The following is a 22,913-nucleotide window of genomic DNA, read 5'->3' on the forward strand; positions in this document are numbered from 1 at the left end:
TCCTGCTGCTGTTTATGGAGAAAACCTGGAAACAAGAGTTATTGCACCCTCCCCCCCGCCTGGTTCCGCCCCTCCCCCGCAAGCACTTTGGGGGGAACTGGGGTTTTTACGCTGTTTTTTCCTAAGGGAAGCTCCTGGGGATGCTCGGCACGAGCCGCACTCCTCATTTTCCAGCTCCATTTTGGGGGAAAACTGCTTTTCTTCCAAGCTGCCTCCTACCACTGCATCTGCAGAAAGGCTGGAAACAAGCCCAAAACGCGCCGCCCCCCCACCGCCCCCTGACCCAGCTCCACCAGCCAGAAACCAACAGGCCCCCAAAAAAACCAAAATTAAATAAAAATCTTACTTCTGACCGGCTCCACATTAACCAAACCAGTGGTTTTATCCTCAACGGTCCCTGCGGAAAAGCTCCCGAGTGCAGTTCGGGTGCGGATTTGCCTTTTTTGGTTAAATCCTGAGACCCAGGGTCTCCTTTCTATTTTTCCTTGGCCTTTTTCTCACCGTTATGTGCCTTTTTTTCCTGCTGCTTCCCTGAGGGGGGAAAAACACGCGAGACACACCCCCCCCCCCCCCCAAAAATCCACCTTTTTTTTTTCTTTTTCCTCCCCCCCTCTCTTCCTCTTTCCCGCAGAGTTTCGGCCATCCCGTCCCGCACGTCGCCTTTTTGGGAAAAGAAGGGATTTGGGATCACTTACTCTGCGGCGACAGGCGGGGCCTAGGGAGCGCTACAGCCGGAGCCTGGTGACGCTGGAGTGGGGTTTGGGGGGATTTTGCCCCGTTTCTTGGGGGTTTTACAGAAAAAAGGGGGGAGCGGGGGCGACGGCCGCAGCGCCTGCAACGACAAGAGCCCCCCGCCCCCCAAAACCCCCCGAATCCCCCCAAAACGAGCGCGGGGAAGGGCCTCACCCGGCTGCCACCTGCGGCGGTTCCTCCTCCAGCCCCACCAGCTCCGGCTCCGTTTTGGGGTTTTTTTGCTCAAATTCCTTAAACTTCCCTTCCTGCGGCCGCCGCCGCCCTCGGCGGGTTCCTGCTCTCCGCGTGCTCCTTCCTCTTCCTTTTCCCTCCTGCTTCCTGCTCGGCACCACCTTCCTCCGGCTCGCGCTTGGCTTTTTCCCCTTAATCTTTTTAAATTTAGCTTCTCCGCTTTCACCAGTTTCCACCGGCTTCGTTTCTCTTTTCTCTATTTCCTCTTATCCTCATTTTCTTATTTTTCTTTTTTCGTCTACTTCCTCTTCTATTTTTTTTTTCTTTTTTGCCTGTTTGTTTTCCTCTCTCCTCCTCTAGCTTCACCAATTTCCACTGGCTCCTCTGATACTTTTTTTTTCCCTATGTTCTCCAATTTCCAGCAGATTATTTTCTGTTTTCCTCTGTTTTCTCTCCTTCTGTTTTTTCCTCTATTTTCTCTCCTTCTGGTTTTTTTTCTCTCCTTCTGTTTTTTTTTCCTCTATTTTCTCTCCTTCTGGTTTTTTTTCCTCTATTTTCTCTCCTTCTGTTTTTTTTTCCTCTATTTTCTCTCCTTCTGTTTTTTTTCTCTATTTTCTCTCCTTCTGTTTTTTTTCCTCTATTTTCTCTCCTTCTGTGTTTTTTTCCTCTATTTTCTCTCCTTCTGTGTTTTTTTCCTCTATTTTCTCTCCTTCTGTTTTTTTTCTCTATTTTCTCTCCTTCTGTTTTTTCCTCTATTTTCTCTCCTTGTTTTTTTTCCTCTATTTTCTCTCCTGTTTTTTTCCTCTATTTTCTCTCCTTCTGTTTTTTTTTTCTCTATTTTCTCTCCTTCTGTTTTTTTTTTCTCTATTTTCTCTCCTTCTGTTTTTTTTTCTCTATTTTCTCTCCTTCTGTTTTTTTTTCTCTATTTTCTCTCCTTCTGGTTTTTTTTCTCTATTTTCTCTCCTTCTGGTTTTTTCTCTATTTTCTCTCCTTCTGGTTTTTCTCTATTTTCTCCTCCAGCTTCACCCATCTCCACGAGGCTCTTTTTCCCCTGAATTTTTAACTTTTATTTTCGCCAACTTGCACCGGCTCTCCTTTTTTTCCTCTTTTCTCTCTTTTCCCCTCCCCTCTTCTCTCACTTCTTTCTCCTCTTCCCTGGAGTTGCTCTGCCCAGCACATCCTTCCTGGCCAACAGCCACCACCTCTTACCGAAAAGTCCTTTTTTCCCCCCAGCTGGGGCCGCTGGGGGGAAAAAAAAAAAAAGAAAAAAATCAAACTCCCTCATTTCTCTCTTCAAGCCGCCAATCTCGCTCCCTGCCAAGGTTTATCTTCGCTCTTGATTTTTCCTTTCCCACAATTATCTCCTCTCTCAAGCCATCTTCCTTTGCCAGCAAGATCTTCTCTCTTGGATTAAAAGGACGCATTTCACCCCAAACTCTCCTGAAACATCTGCACCCAACCTGCACGCCTCCGGACCAGCGCTGCTTTTTGGGAAAAACAAGGAAAAAACTTCTTCTTAAAGCAAGCAGCTTTAGGAGGTTTTTTTAAAAAATAGAACAGCTTTAAGAGCTTTTTTCCAAAAAATAAATTAGCTTTAAGAGCTTTTTAAAAAGAAAATAGATTTAAGAGTGCCTTTTTTTTTTTTTTTTTTAAAGTAAAGCAGCTTTGAAAGCTTTTTTTCATTAAAAGGGCACCTTAGCTCGCTCTGGCTTTTCTGAACTATCAAATCACAGTATTTTATGAATCAGAGAAACACCAAGACAGCTTCAAGAGCTTGTTTTTCTTAAAACAGCCTAGGAACCTCGGCTTTTTGAAGAAACAGCTTTAAGAGCTTCATTTTTAAGAATTAAAACAGCTTTAAGAGCCGCTTTTTTTCAATTTTTTTTTTTTTTTTTTTTTTGAGAATAAAGCAACGTTAAGAGCGCTTTTCATTAAAAAAAAAAAAAGCCCTAGCTCGCTCCGGCTTTTCCAAAGGATTGAATTGCTGTATTTTAGGAATTCAAAAAAAGAAAAGACCTTTAAGAGCTTTTCTTCCTTTAAAGGAAACAGCTTTCAGATCTTTTTTCTTTATATAAAGCAGCTCTAAGAGCTTTTCTTTAAAAATAAAGCCGCTTTAAGAGCTTTCTTTAAAAAATAAAGCAGGCTGGCGAGCTTTTTTGGCAGCGGAGCAGCGGAGCAGCGCGGCAGCCGGCTCCGGCTCCGGCTCGTCCCGCCGAGGGGAGCGCCGTTACCGCCCGCAGCCGCCGCGCTCCGGGGCCGCCTCCTCGCAGAGCGCCCGCTCGCGCGGCGCCTCCGCCTTATAGGCCGCACCGCTCCGGCGCTGCTCGGCTGCGTCCGCGGGGGGGGGGCAAAGAAATAGTCCCCAAAATGGCCAAAAAAGGGGCAGCGGGCAAAAAACCCCAAAACCCAGTCCAGCCCCGGCATGTGAGAAATCTTCTTTTTTCCCCATAAATCAGCGGGAGGCATTCGGCCGCACCCCATCTTTTAGCATGAGAATGGTCTCATTTAACACCAAGTTTTCCTCAATTCTGCCTGTTCTGGACACCCCCCACCCCCCACCCCCCCCTTCTAGACGATTTTAGAGAATTCTCGCTATTTATTTAGTAATCTGCAACGTCATTTTCACTCTTGCTGCACCCTGGGTCCGGGCCCTTGTGAAAAAGGCTCCTTTTCTCCCGCAAGGGTCACAAATCTTGGGGAAGAAAGGCGAGCGACGCTGGGTTCTTGAGGGGGACGCAGACCCCAGAAACCCCTTCTCTCCCCCCCGATTTCCCTCGCTTCCAGTAAAGTCCTTTTTAATACCTATTTTCACCCCTTTCCAGAAAAGCCTGTACAACCCTTTTTTCAATAAACATTTTTGCGCCCTTCTCGCAAATCCCAAACAACCCTTTTCATACTCCTTCCTTTCCACGAAAATACACCAAAATCTCTGCATTCCACACAATTTCAAGGTTATGCTGAGTCACGGCACAGTCTGTTTTCAACCACACGGAGGGAGCAAAAAAAAACGCCTTTTGTGACATTTTGAGGCGTTTCCGGGCAAGAAACAACACCCAAAAGTGGTGGCAGGGAGGATACACCCCCCCACACCCCCCCCAAACCCTGTAATTAAAGCCGATCCGGGGCTAATTAAAGCCGCTGACGAAGCCAAGGAGGCATTTAGGAGGCGCAGGGCGAGTTTTTCCGATGAGTTTCCAGGGCGTTTCCCGCAGGAGAAGATATTCTGCTGCTGTTACGATTTTGCTGCAGCGTTCTGCCTTTAAAACCCACAAAATGGGCTTTTTCCCAGCATTTCAGCCTCGGGAAAGGCCTCCCCTCACTCACAAACCTGTACGGGGGGGGAACACGACACGGACACTCACCTCAATGACTTTTGCAGCAATGATTTGCCCATTTCTGGCTGTTTTTAAGCACACGCACCACACCCCCCTTGATTTCAGCTTTAAAATCATTTTATCACCTGCAACATGGCCAGAGTTCACATTTTCTGCATGGAAATGCACCAAAAAGCTGCTTTTCCCTCAGGTACTGGGTGTGTGAGAGTCCATTTTAAGGCATTTTCCATTGGAAAGGTGGACTCGGTTTATGAGAAAAAAGAAAGATTAAAAGGTCCAGCATGGCGAAAAAAAATTATTTTTTTTTTTTAGATTAAACTGGGATATCACTAAAAATCCTCAAAATCAGCCCAAAAGGGGCCCAACAACTCAGCCAACACTTTTACGCCAATTTAAGCCGGTTTGAGGCCCAGGTTATAGATCTTGGCCCCAACTTGGCACAGAACCGCGGGGGACGCCTCAAAAACCAGCCCCGAACTGAAAACTGCAATTTTTCAGCTCCTTTTTCAATCCAAACAGCCCCTTTCTGAGCCCCAGCTCACTCTCCACCGCATTTTGGGGTGAACCCACCCAATTCCTCAGCCGCCTTGTACCCTGAAGCCACCATTTTCCCGAGGCTTTTCTCTCTCATGAAAACCAGCCCTTTTTAACGACTTTTCACACAAGAATTAGCTCAGGAAAGGGAGATGAGGATACTTTAACTGCATTCCATGCACCCATCCCCACCGGGGACCCCAAAATAGTCGCTAAAACCGCCCCCCCCCCAACCTTGAAGTTTATACCTCCTCCACGCCCATTTACAGGCAAAAAAACAGGGGGTGGGGGGCGGACCCTGCCGGCGGAGGGATACGCGCTGAGGCGGCCCCCGCGCTGAGGCGGCCCCGCGGCCGGTTCTAACCGGCGCCGGCCGGCCCGGCCGCTGCGGGTGGCGCAGCGCGACACTGCGCATGCGCGCGGCTCGCCCCGCCGCAGCGCCCGCCCCCCGCCGAGGCGGAGCCCCGTCCGCTGCCTGCGGCCAGGAGAGACGGCAAAAGTAAAACAAACCCTTCTCCGCCTGCTTTTACCTCAGAATATGGGTGCCCTCCTCCCGCGCGGCCCGTCCCTCGGGCAAAGCGCGACCTTTGGCACAAACACCGCCAGAACCCGCGCCCAGCCCAGCGCCCCGCCGCGTCCCGGGTGGTTCCCTACCCGAAAAACGCTTCTTCCTCGGAAATAAGCGGCTCCACCGACCCAAAATGGCGTGTCCTCACAAGAACGGCCCGTCCTCCGCCGGGGGAAGGCGGGAGGGGACGGCGGGCTCTCGCGGTTTACCTCCGGAAGCCGTTTTCCGAAATAATTACTTTATCCCCCAAATATTTACATGTTCCCCCCTTCCCTGTTCGTAAACCTGCTCCATTTCAGAGCCGGTATTCACCCTTGTCCCTTACGCCCCAGTAATACTTGAAGCCCCCTTTCAGAGCACGAAGCTTTCCCAAATCACCAATTCTCCCTTAAAAAAAAAAGCTACTTGGGGCTGAGGCAGCTTTGCCGCAGAGCCGGGGGCGTGCTGGGGCTTTATTTATAAAAAAATGCGCTAAAATTGGTTAAAAATAGCCCCTGGCTGGCAAGGAGTGAGGGGGAAAGGGGACAAATGGGGTTAGTAGCGAAATAGTTGAATTTTAGGGTGGTTTTGTACCCAGGGCGTGACCCGCGAAGGCTGGACGGGAGAGGACAGCGCTGACCCTAAACCGGCCGGATTCACCCCAAACGCGGCCGCGGGGTGAGCCAGGCGCGAGACCTCCCCCCCCCCCGCCCTAAAATGGCCGCCGTCACGTGGGGCCGCCATTTGGCAGCGCTGCCCACCCAGCGGCCCCGAATTAGCCCCGATCTGCCCCAAACCGCCCCACGGCACCGACGGCCCCGCACGGTGCCCGCCGTTCGCTCCAGGCCCGCGGGCGCCGCCGCATCCTGTGCGGTTTATTGCGGGGGGACCCCTCAGCGCTGCTCCGCACCGGCCGCCCCCGACACGGGGCTGTAGGAGCCGCCCCCGCGCCCGAAGAAGGACCCCGAGCGCCGGGGGGCTTCACCCGCCGCAGCTCCTGCCCTGTGGGGGCACGCGGGGGTCAGCGCACGCGAGGGCCCCTGGGCCCCCCCGTACCAGGGCCCCCCCCTTGTTCCCCCCCCCGTTCCCCCCCCCCAGGCGCTGGGTCCCCCCCCACGGCCCTTTCATTGCCCCCCCCGCCCGCCCCCCGGGCCCCGCCCGCCCCCCGGGCCCCGCCCGCCCCCCGGGCCCCGCCCGCCCCCCGGGCCCCGCCCGCCCCCCGGGCCCCGCCCGCCCCCCGGGCCCCGCCCGCCCCCCGGGCCCCGCCCGCCCCCCGGGCCCCGCCCGCCCCCCGGGCCCCGCCCGCCCCCCGGGCCCCGCCCGCCCCCCGGGCCCCGCCCGCCCCCCGGGCCCCGCCCCACCCTCCTGCACGTAGTCGATGGTGGCCAAGCGCTGCAGGCGGGGGCGGGTGACGCTCTCCTGCCGCCGCAAGGGGGCGCCCGGCGGGGCGGTCTCGGGGGCGGGCGCCGGGCCCGGCCCCGCCCCCAGCTCGATGCAGCACTCGATGAGGGCGCTCATCAGCTCCGCCTGCCGGGCGGGGCGGTCAGCGGGCGGCCCCGCCGCCCCCCGGCCAACACCCCCCAGTGCACCCCAGCCCGTCCCCACCGCCCCCCAACCGCCCCCCAGTGCCCGCCAACAGCCCCCTGCCACCCCCCAGTGCACCCCAGCCAGTCCCCACCGCCCCCCAACCGCCCCCCAACTGCCCCCCAGTGCCCGCCAACAGCCCCCTGCCACCCCCCAGTGCACCCCAGCCCGTCCCCACCGCCCCCCAACCGCCCCCCAACCGCCCCCCAGTGCCCGCCAACAGCCCCCTGCCACCCCCCAGTGCACCCCAGCCCGTCCCCACCGCCCCCCAACCGCCCCCCAACTGCCCCCCAGTGCCCGCCAACAGCCCCCTGCCACCCCCCAGTGCACCCCAGCCAGTCCCCACCGCCCCCCAACCGCCCCCCAACTGCCCCCCAGTGCCCGCCAACAGCCCCCTGCCACCCCCCAGTGCACCCCAGCCAGTCCCCACCGCCCCCCAACCGCCCCCCAACCGCCCCCCAGTGCCCGCCAACAGCCCCCTGCCACCCCCCAGTGCACCCCAGCCAGTCCCCACCGCCCCCCAACCGCCCCCCAACCGCCCCCCAGTGCCCGCCAACAGCCCCCTGCCACCCCCCAGTGCACCCCAGCCAGTCCCCACCGCCCCCCAACCGCCCCCCAACTGCCCCCCAGTGCCCGCCAACAGCCCCCTGCCACCCCCCAGTGCACCCCAGCCAGTCCCCACTGGCTCCCAACTGCCCTCTGCTGCTCCCCAACTGCCTCAGTCACCCTGGCGGGGGAGAGCTGCCCTCCAACTACTTCACACTGCCCCCCAACCGCCCCCCGCTGCAACCCCACTGCTCCCCACGCGTGCCTGCTGCCCCCAACCGCCCCCAGTCACCCTGGAGGAGCAGAGCTGCCCTCCAACTACTCTACATTGCCCCGCAACTGCCCCCCCCAACTGCCCCACTGTGCCCCATGTGCCCCCCACAGGAACAGCTCCCCCTAACTCAGCAGAGCCCTTGTGGGGATCCATGGGTCACGGCTGTGCGACTGACCTGGGGAGAGAACACTCGCAGCAGGCGGTTGACAGGGGCACCCTCATGGTCGCCATCAAACTCCAGCCACAGCTGGGGGGGCCCCGCGGCGTCCCCCTCCTCTCCCACAGCATCCCCCTCCTGCCCCACAGCGCCCACCAGCTCCCAGCACAGCTCAGGGAAGGTCAGCGTCAGCAGCACATGCTGGGGGGAGCAGGGGGTTCAGCCCCATGGCATCCCCCCCTGCCCCACAGCCTCCTGCTGTGCCCCATAGCTGCCCCAGTGTTCCCTTGCCCCACAGCTTCCCCCTTGCCCCATGGTGTCCCTCCAAAAGTGCCCCACAGCCCCTATGCCCCCCCCAGCCACATGATGCCCCTCAACCTGCACCCCAAACCTGCCCAGCCCCCATCCTGCCCCACAGACCCCCCTATGGACCTGATCCAGCCCCACAGATCCCCCAGCGCCAATCCTGCCCCACACCCCCATACCTTCTCCCGGGTGTCGATGATGGTGACGCCCTCCAGCCCCACAGCAACGCTGACAGGCCGCAGCCCCCCCCGGCCCAGCAGCCCCCCGGGGGGGCGGTCGATGGCCCCTGGGAAGAAGGCGCACCTGGGGGGGTCCGGACGCCGGTGTCCCCGGGTGCACTTGTGGGGTGCAGTGGGGGGGTGTCCCTCCCCAGATGCCTGGGTTCCCCTGGGGTGCACTGGGGGGCTGGGATGCCAGGTGGCCATGGGGCCCCGTGGGGCCGGGATTCTCAGGGGCTCATGGGGCTGGGGTGCCAGGGTCCATGGTGGCCCATGGGGCTGGGTGCTGGGGTCCGTGGGGCTGGGGTGTGCAGGCACCCCACTCACCCGTAGTAGGGCAGGCCATGGCAGCGGCGCAGGAAGGCGCGGTAGAGGGCGGCGGGGGTCGCCTGGGCGCCGGGGGTGCGCGCGAAGGCCTGGAGCAGCCCCTCCTCAGGGGGGGGCGGGCGGGGGCCCCGCCGGCGCAGGGCTCCCCACAGCCCCCCCCGGCCCGGGGGCGGCGGCAGCAGCTCCCCCAGCAGTGGCCTGGGGGGAGAGGGGTGAGGGCTGTGTGGGGTGGGGTGCCGTGGGTCATGGGGGTGCTGTGGGTCCCGGGGGCACTGTGAGTTGGGGCTCTGTGGGTCCCAGGTTGCTGGAGGTTAGGGCACTGTAGGTCCTGGGGGCACTGTGGGTCCCAGGGGTACTGTGGTTGCCAGGGGCACTGTGGGTCCTGGGTTGCTGTGGGCCAGGGCGCTGTGGGTTTCAGGGGCGCCGTGGGTGCCAGTGGCACTGTGGGTCAGGGAGCTGTGGGTCAGGGCGCTGTGGGTTTCAGGGGCGCCGTGGGTGCCAGTGGCACTGTGGGTCAGGGAGCTGTGGGTCGGGGCGCTGTGGGTTTCAGGGGCGCCGTGGGTGCCAGTGGCACTGTGGGTCAGGGAGCTGTGGGTCGGGGCGCTGTGGGTTTCAGGGGCACCGTGGGTGCCAGTGGCACTGTGGGTCAGGAGCTGTGGGTCGGGGCGCTGTGGGTTTCAGGGGCGCCGTGGGTGCCAGTGGCACTGTGGGTCAGGAGCTGTGGGTCAGGGCGCTGTGGGTTTCAGGGGCGCCGTGGGTGCCAGTGGCACTGTGGGTCAGGAGCTGTGGGTCAGGGCGCTGTGGGTTTCAGGGGCACCGTGGGTGCCAGTGGCACTGCGGGTCAGGGCGCTGTGGGTGCCAGTGGCACTGTGGGTCAGGAGCTGTGGGTCAGGGCGCTGTGGGTTTCAGGGGCACCGTGGGTGCCAGGGGCACTGTGGGTCAGGGCGCTGTGGGTGCCAGTGGCACTGTGGGTCAGGGCGCTGTGGGTGCCAGGGGTGCTGTGGGTCCTGGGTTGCTGTGGGTTTCAGGGGCACCGTGGGTGCCAGGGGCACTGTGGGTCAGGGCGCTGTGGGTCGGGTGCTGACCGCAGGCTGTGGGGCGTGTGGCGGCCGGGCTGGAAGGGCCCCAGGCGCAGGCGGCAGGCCAGCGCCCCCAGCTCCTCCGCGTCGGGGGGGTCCACGGGGTAGCGCCCCCCCAGCAGGTTCCCCCGCGCCTCCTCGTACAGCAGCCGCAGCAGCTCCTCCTCCTCCAGCTGGCGGGACCCACGTGTCACCCCCCGTGTCACCCCGCGTGTCACCCCCCGCGTCACCCCCCGTGTCACCCCCCGCGTCACCCCCCGCGTCACCCCGCGCGTCACCCCCTGTGTCACCCCCCGCGTCACCCCACGCGTCACCCCCCGTGTCACCCCCCGTGTCACCCCCCGTGTCACCCCCCGCGTCACCCCCCGCGTCACCCCCCGTGTCACCCCCCGCGTCACCCCGTGCGTCACCCCATGCTCCTCCGACCCCGGTGTCTGGGGGTGAGGGACCCCGGCGTCCGGCCCCACACCCCCACGGGTGCCCCCGACGCCCCCCGTGACTCCCCCCAGGACCCCGGCGTCCGGCCCCACACCCCCACGGGTGCCCCCGACGCCCCCCGTGACTCCCCCCAGGACCCCGGCGTCCGGCCCCACACCCCCACGGGTGCCCCCGACGCCCCCGTGACTCCCCCCAGGACCCCGGCGTCCGGCCCCACACCCCCACGGGTGCCCCCGACGCCCCCGTGACTCCCCCCAGGACCCCGGCGTCCGGCCCCACACCTCCAGCTCCTTGCTCTTGGGGAAGAAGACGTTCCTGCGCAGCTGCAGGCAGGGCTCGTCTGGGGGGCGCGAGAAGGGCCGGCGTCAGGGGACCCACCGTGGGACCCACCGCAGGGACCCCCGCCCCGGGGACCCCCACCTTGGGACCCACTGTGGGGACCACCACCCCGGGGACCCACCGCGGGACCCACTGCAGAGACCCCCACCCCGGGGCCCCCCGCCCCAGGACCCACCCTGGGGACCCACTCTGTGACCCACTGTGGGGACTACCACCCTGGGGACCCTCACCCCAGGGACCCACTGTGGGGACCACCACCCCGGGGACCCACCGCGGGACCCACCACAGGGACCCCCACCCCAGGACCCACCCTGGGGACCCTCACTCCAGAGACCCACCGCAGGGACCCCTGCCCTGGGGACCCCCGCCCCGGGACCCCCACCTTGGGACCCACTGTGGGGACCACCACCCCAGGGACCCACCCCGGGACCCTCACTCCAGAGACCCCCCGCAGGCCCCCCCAGCCCGGGGCCGCCCTCACCGCGGGCGATGTCCCCGTGGGAGCCCAGGCTGAGGCGCAGCAGCAGCTCCGGCCACTGCCGGACCAGGCGCAGGGGCCGGTGCCGCGGCTTCAGCTGCACCTCTGGGGGGCGGCGGGCTGGCACCGCGGACACGGCCCCACGGCCCCCCACGGCCCCCCACGGCCCCCCATGGCCCCCCAAAGCCCCCACAGCCCCCCACGGCCCCCCACGGGCCCCCATGGCCCCCCAAAGCCCCCACAGCCCCCCAAAGCCCCTACTGCCCCCCACGGCCCCCCACGGGCCCCCATGGCCCCCCAAAGCCCCCACAGCCCCCCACGGCCCCCCAAAGCCCCTACTGCCCCCCACGGCCCCCCACGGACCCCCATGGCCCCCCAAAGCCCCCACAGCCCCCCACGGCCCCCCACGGGCCCCCAAAGCCCCCACTGCCCCCCAGAGCCCCCACTGCCCCCCACGGCCCCCACAGCCCCCCACGGCCCCCCAAAGCCCCCACTGCCCCCCACGGCCCCCACTGCCCCTCAAGGCCGCCCACGGCTCCCCACGGCCCCCACTGCCCCCCACGGCCCCCACCGCCCCCCAAGGCCCTCCACGGCCCCCCAAGGCCCCCGTCCCCCCATGGCCCCGCAACAGCCCCCCCCGGCCCCGGCCGGGACCCCCAGGCCCGCCGCGCGCCCCCGCGCGCCCCCGCGCGCCCCCGCGCACCCAGCAGCGGCGAGCTCAGCCACAGCGCCAGCGCCTCGGCGGCGGCGGGGGGGAGGCGCAGCGCCCCCTGCAGGCGGCGCAGCAGCTCCCCGGCCGTGGGCCCCGGCGGCGGCTCCAGCGGCAGCGGCACGGCCGAGCCGTCCGGCAGGAAGGCCAGCGCGGCGGGGGCTGCGCGGCGCGGGCGCGGCCCTAAGGGGACCCCCGGGGGACCGCCGGGGCCCCCCCGGCACCCCCCGGCACCCCCCGCACAGCCCTAACGGGACCTCCCGGGACCCTCCCAGGGACCCGCCGGCTCCCCGGGACCCGCCGGTATAATAGGTCGAAATGGACCCCCCCAGGGACCCCACAGCACCCCCGGGACCCACCGGCACGGCCCTAAAGGGACCCCCCCGGGACCCCCCGAGGGGACCCCACGGCACACCCCAGGGCCCCACCCGGACTCCCCCGGCACCCACCGGCCCACCCGCAGGGACCCACGGACACACCCTCGCGGCCCGCCCCCTCACCGGCAGCGCCGGGGGGCGCGGACGCCCCCTCCCCCTCCATGCGCGGGGCCGGGGTCGGGGCGGGGTCGCGGCGGGGAGGGTCACGCCAGGGTCAGCGCGGGGTCACGCCGGGGTCAGGGCTCCGGGCGCTCCGCGCGCCGTTCCCGCGCCGGGCGGAAGCGCCGCGGGTGGAGGGGGAGGAGCCGCGCCCCGTGACGCCGCGCCCCGCCCCGCCCCGCCCCGTGTGGGGGCGGCCCGAGCAAGCGGCGGCGGCGGCGCCCCCTGGCGGCGGGGAGGACCCGGAGGGCTGGCATCCCCGGGGGGGGGGGGCGCGGGGGTCCCGGGGAGGGGTCGGGGGGGGGGGGGTGTCCCGGGGGCGGCGCAGGAAGAGGCGGAGCCGCTGTACGAAGTATAGAACCGTGTATTCCTCTGTGCGCGGCGGGGGGGCCGGGGGGCGCCCGGGGGGTCCCAACCCCCCTCGCGGGCTTCGAAATTAAAAAACAAACCCAACGAAAGACCCGGGGGCGGTAAAAAACCAATTAAAAGGGGCGGGGGCGGGGGGTGCCGCGCCCCCCGGCCCCTCTGACGCCCCCCCGGGCGTGCGGGGGCCCCCCGCGCCCCCTTCTCCCTCGCGGGGGGACGCGCGACCGCAGGGGTGCCGCCGGCGGGGGCGGCGGGCGCCCGTCACACGTAGTACTCCTTGTCCTTGTCGCGCCGGGCCTTGCCGGGCGCCTTGGGCGCGCCGGGCGCCGCCTTCTCCTTGGCCGCGCCGGCGGCGGCGGCGGCGGGGGCGGCCCCGCCCGGGGCCCCGGCGGCGGCGGCGGCGGCGGGGGCGGCCGCGATGTAGTGGCGGCTCTGGTCCACCTGGTAGGAGCCCTCGTCGCGGTTGCGGTACTTGTACATGGCGTAGAGCAGGATGAGGATGCAGAGCGCGGCGGCGGCCACGATGCCCACCACCATGCCGGTGGTGCCGCCCGCCTCCCGCACCACCTCCACGGCGCCCGGCGCGGCGGCTGTGGGGACAGCGGGGCGGCGGGTGACCGGGGCGGCCGTCACCCGCCCGCGCCCCGCCGCCCCCTCCCGCGGGTGCCGCTCGCCCGCCGGCAGCAGCCCGGGCAGCGGGGCGGCCGCCACGGTGGGCGGCGTGACGGCCTCGGCGCCGGGCGCGGCCGCGGCCGTGGCGTCGTGGCGGCGGGGGGCGCCGGTCTCGCCGCCGCCCCGGCCCGCGAAGTCCTCGTCGTCGGCCGGCGGCAGGTTGGGGTCGGCCGCCTCGCCCGAGGCGAAGCCCGAGGGCTCCTCGCAGTCGGGGCCGCAGCCCGGGGGGGCGCGGGGGGACCCCGCGGCGGGGGGCGGGGGGGCGGCGGGGCCGCCGCCCGCCGGGGCCGCCGGCAGCACCAGCTCGCCGCCTGCGGAGACAGAAACGGGGGGCGGGGGGGGGGGGAGCGTCAGCCCCCGCCGCCGCCCGCCCGGCCCCCCAGCCCCCCCGCCCGCTGCCGCCGCCGCCGCCGCCGCTCGCCGGTACCATTAGCATTAGCGCTCGCGCTCTGCGCGCAGCTTTGCGCTTTTTTCTGATCGTTTTAAGAGCAAACCGCGGCGCTGCCGTCAACTTACATCGCGGGATGGGGCCGGGTGATTTTAGCGTGGAGGAAAAAGAAATTGCAGGAAGGAAGGGAAAGCACACAACAAAAAAGAGAAGAAAGAAAGAAAACAGAGAAAAAAGAACAAAAAGGAAAGAAGAGAGAGACACTCGGTGAGAAGGTGCCGCCGGCCGACCCCCTGCGGCGCCGGCGGCCTGCGCCCGGCCGGCCCTGCCTGCGGCCGCGGAGCCGTCCGCGCCTCCATCCGCGCCTCCGTCCTGCCTCCGTGCGCACCTCCATCCGTCCATCCGTCCATCCATCCGTCCAGCCTGCCTCCATGTCCACCTCCATCCGTCCATCCGTCCATCCATCCGTCCGTCCATCCATCCAGCCAGCCTGCCTCCATCCATCCGTCCATCCATCCGTCCGTCCATCCTGCCTCCATCCATCCATCCGTCCATCCAGCCTGCCTCCATCCGTCCGTCCATCCATCCATCCTGCCTCCATGTCCACCTCCATCCGTCCATCCGTCCGTCCATCCATCCGTCCAGCCTGCCTCCATGTCCACCTCCGTCCGTCCGTCCATCCGTCCGTCCATCCATCCAGCCAGCCTGCCTCCATCCATCCGTCCATCCATCCGTCCGTCCATCCTGCCTCCATCCGTCCATCCGTCCATCCAGCCTGCCTCCATCCGTCCGTCCATCCATCCATCCTGCCTCCATGTCCACCTCCGTCCATCCGTCCGTCCGTCCATCCATCCTGCCTCCATCCGTCCATCCAGCCAGCCAGCCAGCCTGCCTCCATCCATCCGTCCGTCCATCCATCCGTCCATCCTGCCTCCATCCGTCCATCCGTCCATCCAGCCTGCCTCCATCCATCCGTCCATCCATCCGTCCGTCCATCCTGCCTCCATCCGTCCAGCCAGCCTGCCTCCATCCGTCCGTCCATCCATCCATCCTGCCTCCATGTCCACCTCCGTCCATCCGTCCGTCCATCCATCCGTCCATCCGTCCGTCCATCCTGTCTCCATGTCCACCTCCGTCCATCCGTCCATCCATCCGTCCATCCGTCCGTCCATCCATCCTGCCTCCATCCGTCCATCCATCCATCCAGCCTGCCTCCATCCATCCGTCCGTCCATCCATCCATCCAGCCTGCCTCCATCCATCCGTCCGTCCATCCATCCGTCTGTCCATCCTGCCTCTATCTGTCCGTCCATCCATCCATCTATCTATTCTGCCTCCATGTCCACCTCCATCCGTCCGTCCATCTGTCCAGCCTGCCTCCATCCATCCGTCCATCCATTCATCCTGCCTCCATGTCCACCTCCATCCATCTGTCCATCCATCCGTCCATCCATCCTGCCTCCATCCATCCATCCATCCTGCCTCCATGTCCACCTCCATCTGTCCATCCATCCGTCCATCCATCCAGCCTGCCTCCATCTGTCCGTCCAGCCTGCCTCCATCCATCTGTCCATCCAGCCTGCCTCCATCCGTGCCTTCTTCCTGCCTCTGTGCACACCTCCGTCCATCCGTCCATCCATCCATCCATCCTGCCTCCATCCATCCGTCCATCCATCCTGCCGCCATGTCCACCTCCATCCGTCTGTCTATCCGTCCATCCATCCATCCTGCCTCCATCCACACCTCTATCCTGCCTCCATGTGCACGTCCATCCGTCCGTCCATCCTGCCTCCACCCATCCATCCATCAATCCATCCGTCCATCCATCCTGCCTCCATCTGTACCTCCATCCGCATCTCCATCTGTTTGTCCATCTGTCCGTCCATCCGTTAGTCCATCCGCGCCTCCATCCTGCCTCCATCCTGCCTCCATCCACACCTGTCTGTCCATCCACGCCTCCATCCGCTCGTCCATCCGTGCCTCCATCTGCACCTCCATCTGTCCGTCCATCTCTCCATCCATCCACCCATCCATCCTGCCTCCATCCGTCCGTCCATCTGTACTTCCGTCTGTCCGTCCATCCGCGCCTCCATCCATCCGTCCATCTGCCCGACCTTCCAACCTTCATGCCCGCCTTAAGCCCATCCATCCATTCGTCCTTCCATCCATCTGTCCTTCCATCCATCCATCCCTAAATCCATCCTTGCATCCCTCTGTCCGTCCATCCATCTGTCCGTCCATCCATCTGTCCATCCATCCCACAATCCATGCATCTGTGCATCCATTCATCCTCAGATCCACCCGTCCCTCCTTGAGACCACCTGTCCATGCATCCATCCCTCCATCCGTGAGTCCAGCCTTGAACCCATCCCTGTGTCCGTCTGTCCATCCATCCTCCCGTCCTCGCAGCCATCCGTCCTCAAATCCATCCATCCTGGAACCCAACCGCCCGTCCATCTGTCCAGCCGTGCACCCCTGCAGCCGTGGGTCCACCCGTCCGTCTGCCCCCGTCTGTGCCCTTTCAGCTGCGAATCCGTTCGTCTGTCCCTGCGTCCACCATTGCGTCCATCTGTCCTTGAGTCCCCCTGTCTGTCCATGTGTCCAGCCAGCCTTGCATCCATCCATCCCCGAGTCCGTCCGTCCGTGCATCCATCCCTCCACCCGCCCTTGACTCCGTCCATCCTTGAATCCGTCCAGCCATCCCTGCCTCCAGCCAGCCTTGGAGCCGTCTGTCCGTCTGTCCATCCATGAATCCATTGTCCACTCGCCCATCCGTCCATCCATGAATCCATTGTCCATCCGTCCGTCCGTCCATCCATGAATCCATTGTCCATCCATCCGTCCGTCCATCCATGAATCCATCATCCGTCCATCCATCCACCCGCCCATCCGTCCATCTATGAATCCATTGTCTGTCCATCCATCCGTCCGTCCGTCCATGAATCCATCATCCATCCATCCACCCACCCACCCATCCGTCCATCCATGAATCCATTGTCCGTCTGTCCATCAGTCCATCCATCCATGAATCCATTGTCCATCCGTCCATCCATCCACCCACCCATCCGTCCATCCATGAATCCATTGTCCGTCCATCCATGAAGCCATCATCCGTCCATCTATCCGTCCGCCTGTCCATCCCTCATCCATCACCTGTCTGTCTGTCCATCCGTCTATCCATCCGTTCCCCCCGTCTGTTGTCTGTCCATCGGCCGTCTGTCCGTCAGTCCATCAGTCCGTCCGTCCGTCCGTCCCCCTCTCCTCCCCCCTGCTCCCCCCGACCGCTGCCGCCCCTCCCCCCCACGGGGGTCAAGTGGGGCTCGGGGGACCCAGGCGTCCTCAGGGTGCCCCGCCCCCACGGCGCTGGGGGACACCCGTGGGTGCTGGGGGACGCCCAGGGCTCGGGGGGGCACCCCTGGGTGTGGGGGACGCCCAGGGGTCCGGGCTCGGCAGAGCCCCGTGCGACGCCGGGGGAGGGGGGGAGGGTCCTCCCACGAGGCCCCGGGCGGCAGCGGGCGCGCGACGGCCTCGCACGCGGGGGCGACACCCGGACGCCCGGGTCCCCTCCCTGTCCGTCCGTCCGTCCGTCCGTCTGTTGGGGCGGGGCCAAGGGCTTGCGGTGGGTGAGGGCGGGGCAAGGGGCGGGGCTTGCACGGGGCCCCGGGGCGCACGTGCGTGCACGGAGCACGTGGGAGCGTGTGCGCAGGGCGGGAACGCACGCGTGTGGGCGTGAGGGGCGGGGCTGCGTGCGGGGGCGCGGGCGCGTGCGCGCGGGGGGCGCGCAGGGGCGTGCAAGGGGCGGCTGCGTGTGTGGGGCACGTGCGGGTCTGCGTGTGCCCGTGCGCGGGCGCGTGAGCAGCCGTGGGCGCGGGCACGACTGCGTGCGCACGCGTGCGTGCGGCCAGCCGCCTTCCTGCGCGCGCCGCGTGTGAGCGTGGACGCGGCTGTGCGCGCGCGCGCACGAGCGGGTGCGTGAGCCCGCGCGCGCGGGCGCACGTCCGCGCGGCCGAGCGCGCTCCCGCGAGCGTGTAGACGCGCGCGCGCGCCCCGGCCGCCCCCGCGCGCGCGAGGGCTTCGCCGCCGCCGGGGGGGGGGTCGCGGGGGGGCGGGCGCGCCCCGGGCGGGCGTGCGAGGGCGTGTCGCACGCGCGCGTGCCCGGGGCGCCCCCGCGGAGGAGCACCCACCTGTGCCGGGCTCGCACTCCTCCAGGTCCTCGTCGTCGCTCGGGCACTCGGCCGAGGCCACCAGCAGGTCGTCCGTGTTCTGGGGAGCGAGGGGGGTCACCGCGCAGCCCCCGCCCCCCAAGTGACCCATGGGCCCGGGACCCCCATCCCCCCCTGCCCCCCAAGCAACCCAGGCGCCTGGGACCCCCAGCCCCTCCTGCCCCCCAAGTGACCCAGGCGCCTGGGACCCCCAGCCCCCCTGGCCTCCAAGTGACCCATGGGCCTGGGACCCCCAGCCCCCCCTGCCCCCCAAGCGACCCAGGCGCCTGGGACCCCCAGCCCCCCCTGCCCCCCAAGTGACCCAGGTGCCCAGGACCCCCAGCCACCCCGGCCTCCAAGTGACCCAGGTGCCCGGGACCCCCAGCCCCTCCTGCCCCCCAAGCGACCCAGGCGCCCGGGACCCCCAGCCCCTCCTGCCCCCCAAGCGACCCAGGCGCCCGGGACCCCCAGCCCCTCCTGCCCCCCAAGCGACCCAGGCGCCCGGGACCCCCAGCCCCCCCGTACCTGCGCGACGGTGTCGCGGAGGGTGGGCGACCGCCCGCGGCGGGTGGTGGTGGTGGCCATGGTGGTGGTGGTCTCCATGATGGTGGTGGCCATGTCGGGGGGCGCGGGGGTGGCGCCGGGCGGGGCGGGGGGCGGGGGGGGCTCCCCCACCAGCCGCAGGTCCCCCTCCAGCCGCACGCGCGGGTGCCCCTCGGCCGCCAGCGCCAGCAGCTTCAGCCCGTTGTAGTAGAGCCCCGAGAGCTGCCCCTGGAAGGGGCGGCCGCGGTCGCGGCCCCCCACCCGCACGGCCGCCTGGCTGTTGAAGATGGTCAGCTGGCGGCCTGCGGGGACAGAGCGTGTCGCGCGCGCGGGGCGCGAGGGCGCGGCGCGACGAGCGGCGGCGGCCGCGCCCCCCGCCCCCCGCCCCCGCGCCCCCCGCCCCCCCCGGCCCCTTTAACCCTCTGGGCTGCGCCGGGGGCTCGGGTTGGGCTCGACTCGGCCGCTTGCGGTTCGCCCGGGGCCGGGGGGCGCGGGGGGAGGGCTGCTGCCCGCAGCCGTCGCCGGGCCAATTAGTGTCGCTAATTAGTGCGGTTATTATGCGGGTTTTAGCTTCGTTTATGCTGGTTTAGGGCCGGGGGCGGCAGCACTCAAAGGGTTAAAGCGCGGTTTAGGGGGCGGTTAAGTGCGTTAGGGTCCCGGGAGCCGGGGGTCAGCGGCTTCCCCGGCTTAACGCGGGGGGTCCTGGGGGGCGGGGCAGCGCCCAGCCCGCCCGGACGCCTGCGGCCCTGGACAACCGGGTCCTCGGGGGCGTGGGGCCGGGGTCCCCCGGTCTGTGGGGCCCGGACGCCAGGGTCCCCCGATCTGTGGGGCCCGGGTGCTGGGGTCCCCTGATCTGTGGGGCCCAGGCACCGGGGTCCCCTGATCTGTGGGGCCTGGACGCCAGGATCCCCCAATCTGTGGGGCCCGGGTGCTGGGGTCCCCTGATCTGTGGGGCCCAGGCACCGGGGTCCCCTGATCTGTGGGGCCTGGACGCCAGGGTCCCCCGATCTGTGGGGCCCAGGTGCTGGGGTCCCCTGATCTGTGGGGCCCAGGCACCGGGGTCCCCCGATCTGTGGGGCCCAGGCACCGGGGTCCCCTGATCTGTGGGGCCTGGACGCCAGGATCCCCCAATCTGTGGGGCCCAAACACTGGGGTCCCCCAATCTGTGGGGCCCGGGTGCTGGGGTCCCCCGATCTGTGGGGCCCAGGCACCGGGGTCCCCCGATCTGTGGGGCCCAGACGCCGGGGTCCCCTGATCTGTGGGGCCCGGACGCCAGGATCCCCTGATCTGTGGGGCCCAAACACCAGGGTCCCCCAATCTGTGGGGCCCGGGTGCTGGGGTCCCCCGATCTGTGGGGTCCAGACACCAGGATCCCCCGATCTGTGGGGCCCAGACACCGGGGTCCTCAGATCTCTGGGGCCCAGACGCCGGAGTCCCCCGATCTGTGGGGCCCAAACACCGGGCTCCCCCGATCTGTGGGGCCCAGACGCCGGGGTCCCCCAAGAGCTGGGTCCCCAGGCGGGTGGTGCGGGGCGGGGTGGGGCGGGGGGGTGCTCGTTAGGGCGGCGCTGACGAGTTACCTTTGTCGAGCAGCCACTCATCGACCACCCGCCCCAGGCGGTAGGGGATGCGCTGCCGCGCCAGCGCCAGCCGCTCGCTGTCCCCGCTGCCTTCGGAGGGAGGAGAAGAGGGTTACGGCACGCGGCCCCGCCCGGCGCGGCGCCGCCGGCACAACCGGCACGACCGCGGCGCCGCCGTCGGCGTGGCCGCGGTGTCGCCGCGTCGGGACCGGGGCCTCGCGGCTGGCGGCGCCGTGGCGTGACCGTGGCGTCGCCATCGGCATCGCTGACAGCGTCGCCACCGACATCGCTGCTGGCGGCACCGGGGTGTGACCGCCCGCATCACCGGGACACAACCGTGATGTCACCACCAGCATCACCACGGCACGGTTGGCGGCATGGCCACGGCGTCACCGTTGGCGTCACCGCGTGGCCATGGCGTCACCGCCGAAGTCACCAGGCTGTGCCCGCGATGTCACCAGCGGCGTCACGGCTGGGCGTGGCCGGGGCGTGGCCACGTTGGGGGGATTTATGCGGCGTTTAGGGGGGCGTTAGGGGGCCGGGGGGGAGGGGTGGCATGGGGGCGGGCGGGGCCGCGGGCACACCAGGCCGCCCTTCGTTAGCGCCCTCGTTAGGTGCTGGGTGCCCTCAGTTAGGGGAGAGGGGGCATGTGGCGTGCACAGGGGGTCCGGGGGGCCTACGGGTGCCTCTGGGTGGTGCGGGTGTATGGGGGGCCCTATGGGGGGCCCTATGGGGGGCCCTATGGGGCCACAGCAGGCCGCGGGGGGGGCGGGGCTATAGGGCGCCGGTCCGTCGGCGCTGCGGCGCGTTTCCCGGCGTGATGGGGCGTCTCTAAAGCACTGCGGGGTGCCTATGGGTGCCATAGGTGTCTCTGGGGTGCCTATGGGCGCTATACAGTCACCTATGGGTGCTGTAGGCTGCTGTGGGGTGCCTATGGGTGCCATAGGGGCGATCACGGGTGCCATGGGGGTGATCACAGGCGCCCATGGGCCACTGTGGGGAGCCCACGGGTGCCATAGGGGTGATCATGGGTGCCCATAGGCCGCTGTGAGGTGCCTATGGGTGCCATAGGGGCGATCACGGGTGCCCACAGGTGCCACAGGGGCGATCAAAGGTGCCCACGGGCTGCTGTGGGGTGCCTATGGGTGCCATAGGGGCGATCACGCGCGCGTATGGGTGCCATGATGGCGATGGCAGGTGCCCAGGCACCGCCGTGGGGTGCCTATGGGTGCCATGGGGGCAATCACGGGTGCCTATGGGTGCCATGGAGGCAATCACAGGTGCCTATGGGTGCCATAGGGGCGATCACAGGTGCCTATGGGTGCCATAGGGGCGATCACGGGTGCCTATGGGTGCCATGGGGGCGATGGCGGGCACCCATGCGCCGCCGTGGGGTGCCTATGGGTGCCATGGGGGCGATCACGGGCGCCCATGGGTGCCATGGGGGCGATGGCGGGCGCCCATGGGTGCCATAGGGACGATCGCGGGTGCCCATGGGTGCCACGGGGGGCGATCACGGGCACCCATGGGTGCCACAGGGGTGATGGCGGGCGCCTATGGGTGCCATGGAGGCGCTCACGGGCGCCCATGGGTGCCACGGGGGCGATGGCAGGCGCCCATGGGTGCCACGGGGCGATGGCAGGCGCCCATGGGTGCTATGGGGACGATGGTGGGCGCCTAGGGGTGCCATGGAGGCGATCACGGGCGCCCATGGGTGCCATGGGGGCGATGGCGGGCGCCCATGGGTGCCATGGGGACGATCGCGGGTGCCCATGGGTGCCACGGGGGCGATCACGGGCACCCATGGGTGCCACAGGGGTGATGGCGGGTGCCTATGGGTGCCATGGAGGCGCTCACGGGCGCCCATGGGTGCCATAGGGACGATCACAGGCGCCCATGGGTGCCACGGGGGCGATGGCGGGCGCCCATGGGTGCCATAGGGACGATCACGGGTGCCCATGGGTGCCACGGGGGCGATGGCGGGCGCCCATGGGTGCCATAGGGACGATCACGGGTGCCCATGGGTGCCACGGGGGCGATGGCGGGCGCCCATGGGTGCCACAGGGGTGATCACGGGCGCCCATGGGTGCCATAGGGACGATCACGGGCGCCCATGGGTGCCACGGGGGCGATGGCGGGCGCCCAGGCGCCGCCGTGGGGTGCCGCCGCGCCGGGGCGGGGGTACCTGGGGGGTAGCGCTCGTGCAGGGGGCCGCCGTCCACCTGCAGGGTGGCGTTGCCGCCGCTGCGCGTGAAGCGGACGACGTGGAAGCGCCCGTCGCTGACGGCCGCGCCGCGCTCCTCCAGCGCGATGTCCTCCGTGCCCACGTTGAACAGCACCCCCACGGCCCCCTGCGCCTGCGGGGGGCACCCGTGGGTCCCCGCCCCTCCGGCCCCACGCCCCCCCGCCCAGACACGGGGTCCCCCCCCCGCTAACGAGGGCAGTGGCTAACGAGGGGGGTCCCGTCCCCCGCTGAGCCGCGGCCCCCCCCGCCAGCGCCCCACGAGGGACCCCCACGTGGGGGGATCCCCACCCCCCAGGGGACCCCGGCATCTGAGCCCCCCACAGCCCCCCACAGCCCCCTGTAGCCTCCCATAGCTCCCCATAACCCTCTATAGGTTCCCACAGCCCCCCACAGCCCCCACATCTGCCCCCAGCCCCCCACAGCCCCCTACAGCCCCCCACAGCTCCCCATAACCCTCTATAGGTTCCCACAGCCCCCCATGTCCGCCCACAGCCCCCCACAGCCCCCCACAGCTCCCCATAACCGTCTATAGGTTCCCACAGCCCCCCACATCTGCCCCCAGCCCCCCACAGCCCCCTACAGCTCCC

The 22,913-nt window shown here is 67.1% G+C and overlaps 2 protein-coding genes across 2 annotated transcripts in view; both read right to left on the reverse strand.

The window, feature by feature from the left end:
- Positions 1 to 6,233: 6,233 nt before the first annotated feature.
- FRMD8 (FERM domain containing 8) lies at positions 6,234 to 12,335 on the reverse strand (the record flags this gene model as incomplete). Its single annotated transcript, XM_082012414.1, is given in 11 exon segments — positions 6,234 to 6,313; positions 6,316 to 6,342; positions 6,702 to 6,867; positions 7,920 to 8,102; positions 8,387 to 8,510; positions 8,753 to 8,950; positions 9,838 to 10,004; positions 10,551 to 10,609; positions 11,090 to 11,191; positions 11,790 to 11,957; positions 12,296 to 12,335. Coding segments are annotated over 11 exon segments (1,314 nt in total).
- Positions 12,336 to 12,958: 623 nt separating this feature from the next.
- Positions 12,959 to 22,913, reverse strand: part of LOC309414988 (neurexin-2-like) — a gene marked incomplete at both ends in the record, with an annotated part of 31,419 nt that continues 21,464 nt past the window's right edge. The window contains 6 exon segments of the mRNA XM_082012373.1: positions 12,959 to 13,033; positions 13,139 to 13,680; positions 17,941 to 18,019; positions 18,484 to 18,803; positions 20,082 to 20,171; positions 22,267 to 22,512. Coding sequence (XP_081868499.1) covers positions 12,959 to 13,033; positions 13,139 to 13,680; positions 17,941 to 18,019; positions 18,484 to 18,803; positions 20,082 to 20,171; positions 22,267 to 22,512 — 1,352 coding nt within the window.

Source organism: Phaethon aethereus (assembly GCF_964289735.1).
Source record: "Phaethon aethereus genome assembly, chromosome: 37".
Taxonomy (NCBI): domain Eukaryota; kingdom Metazoa; phylum Chordata; class Aves; order Phaethontiformes; family Phaethontidae; genus Phaethon; species Phaethon aethereus.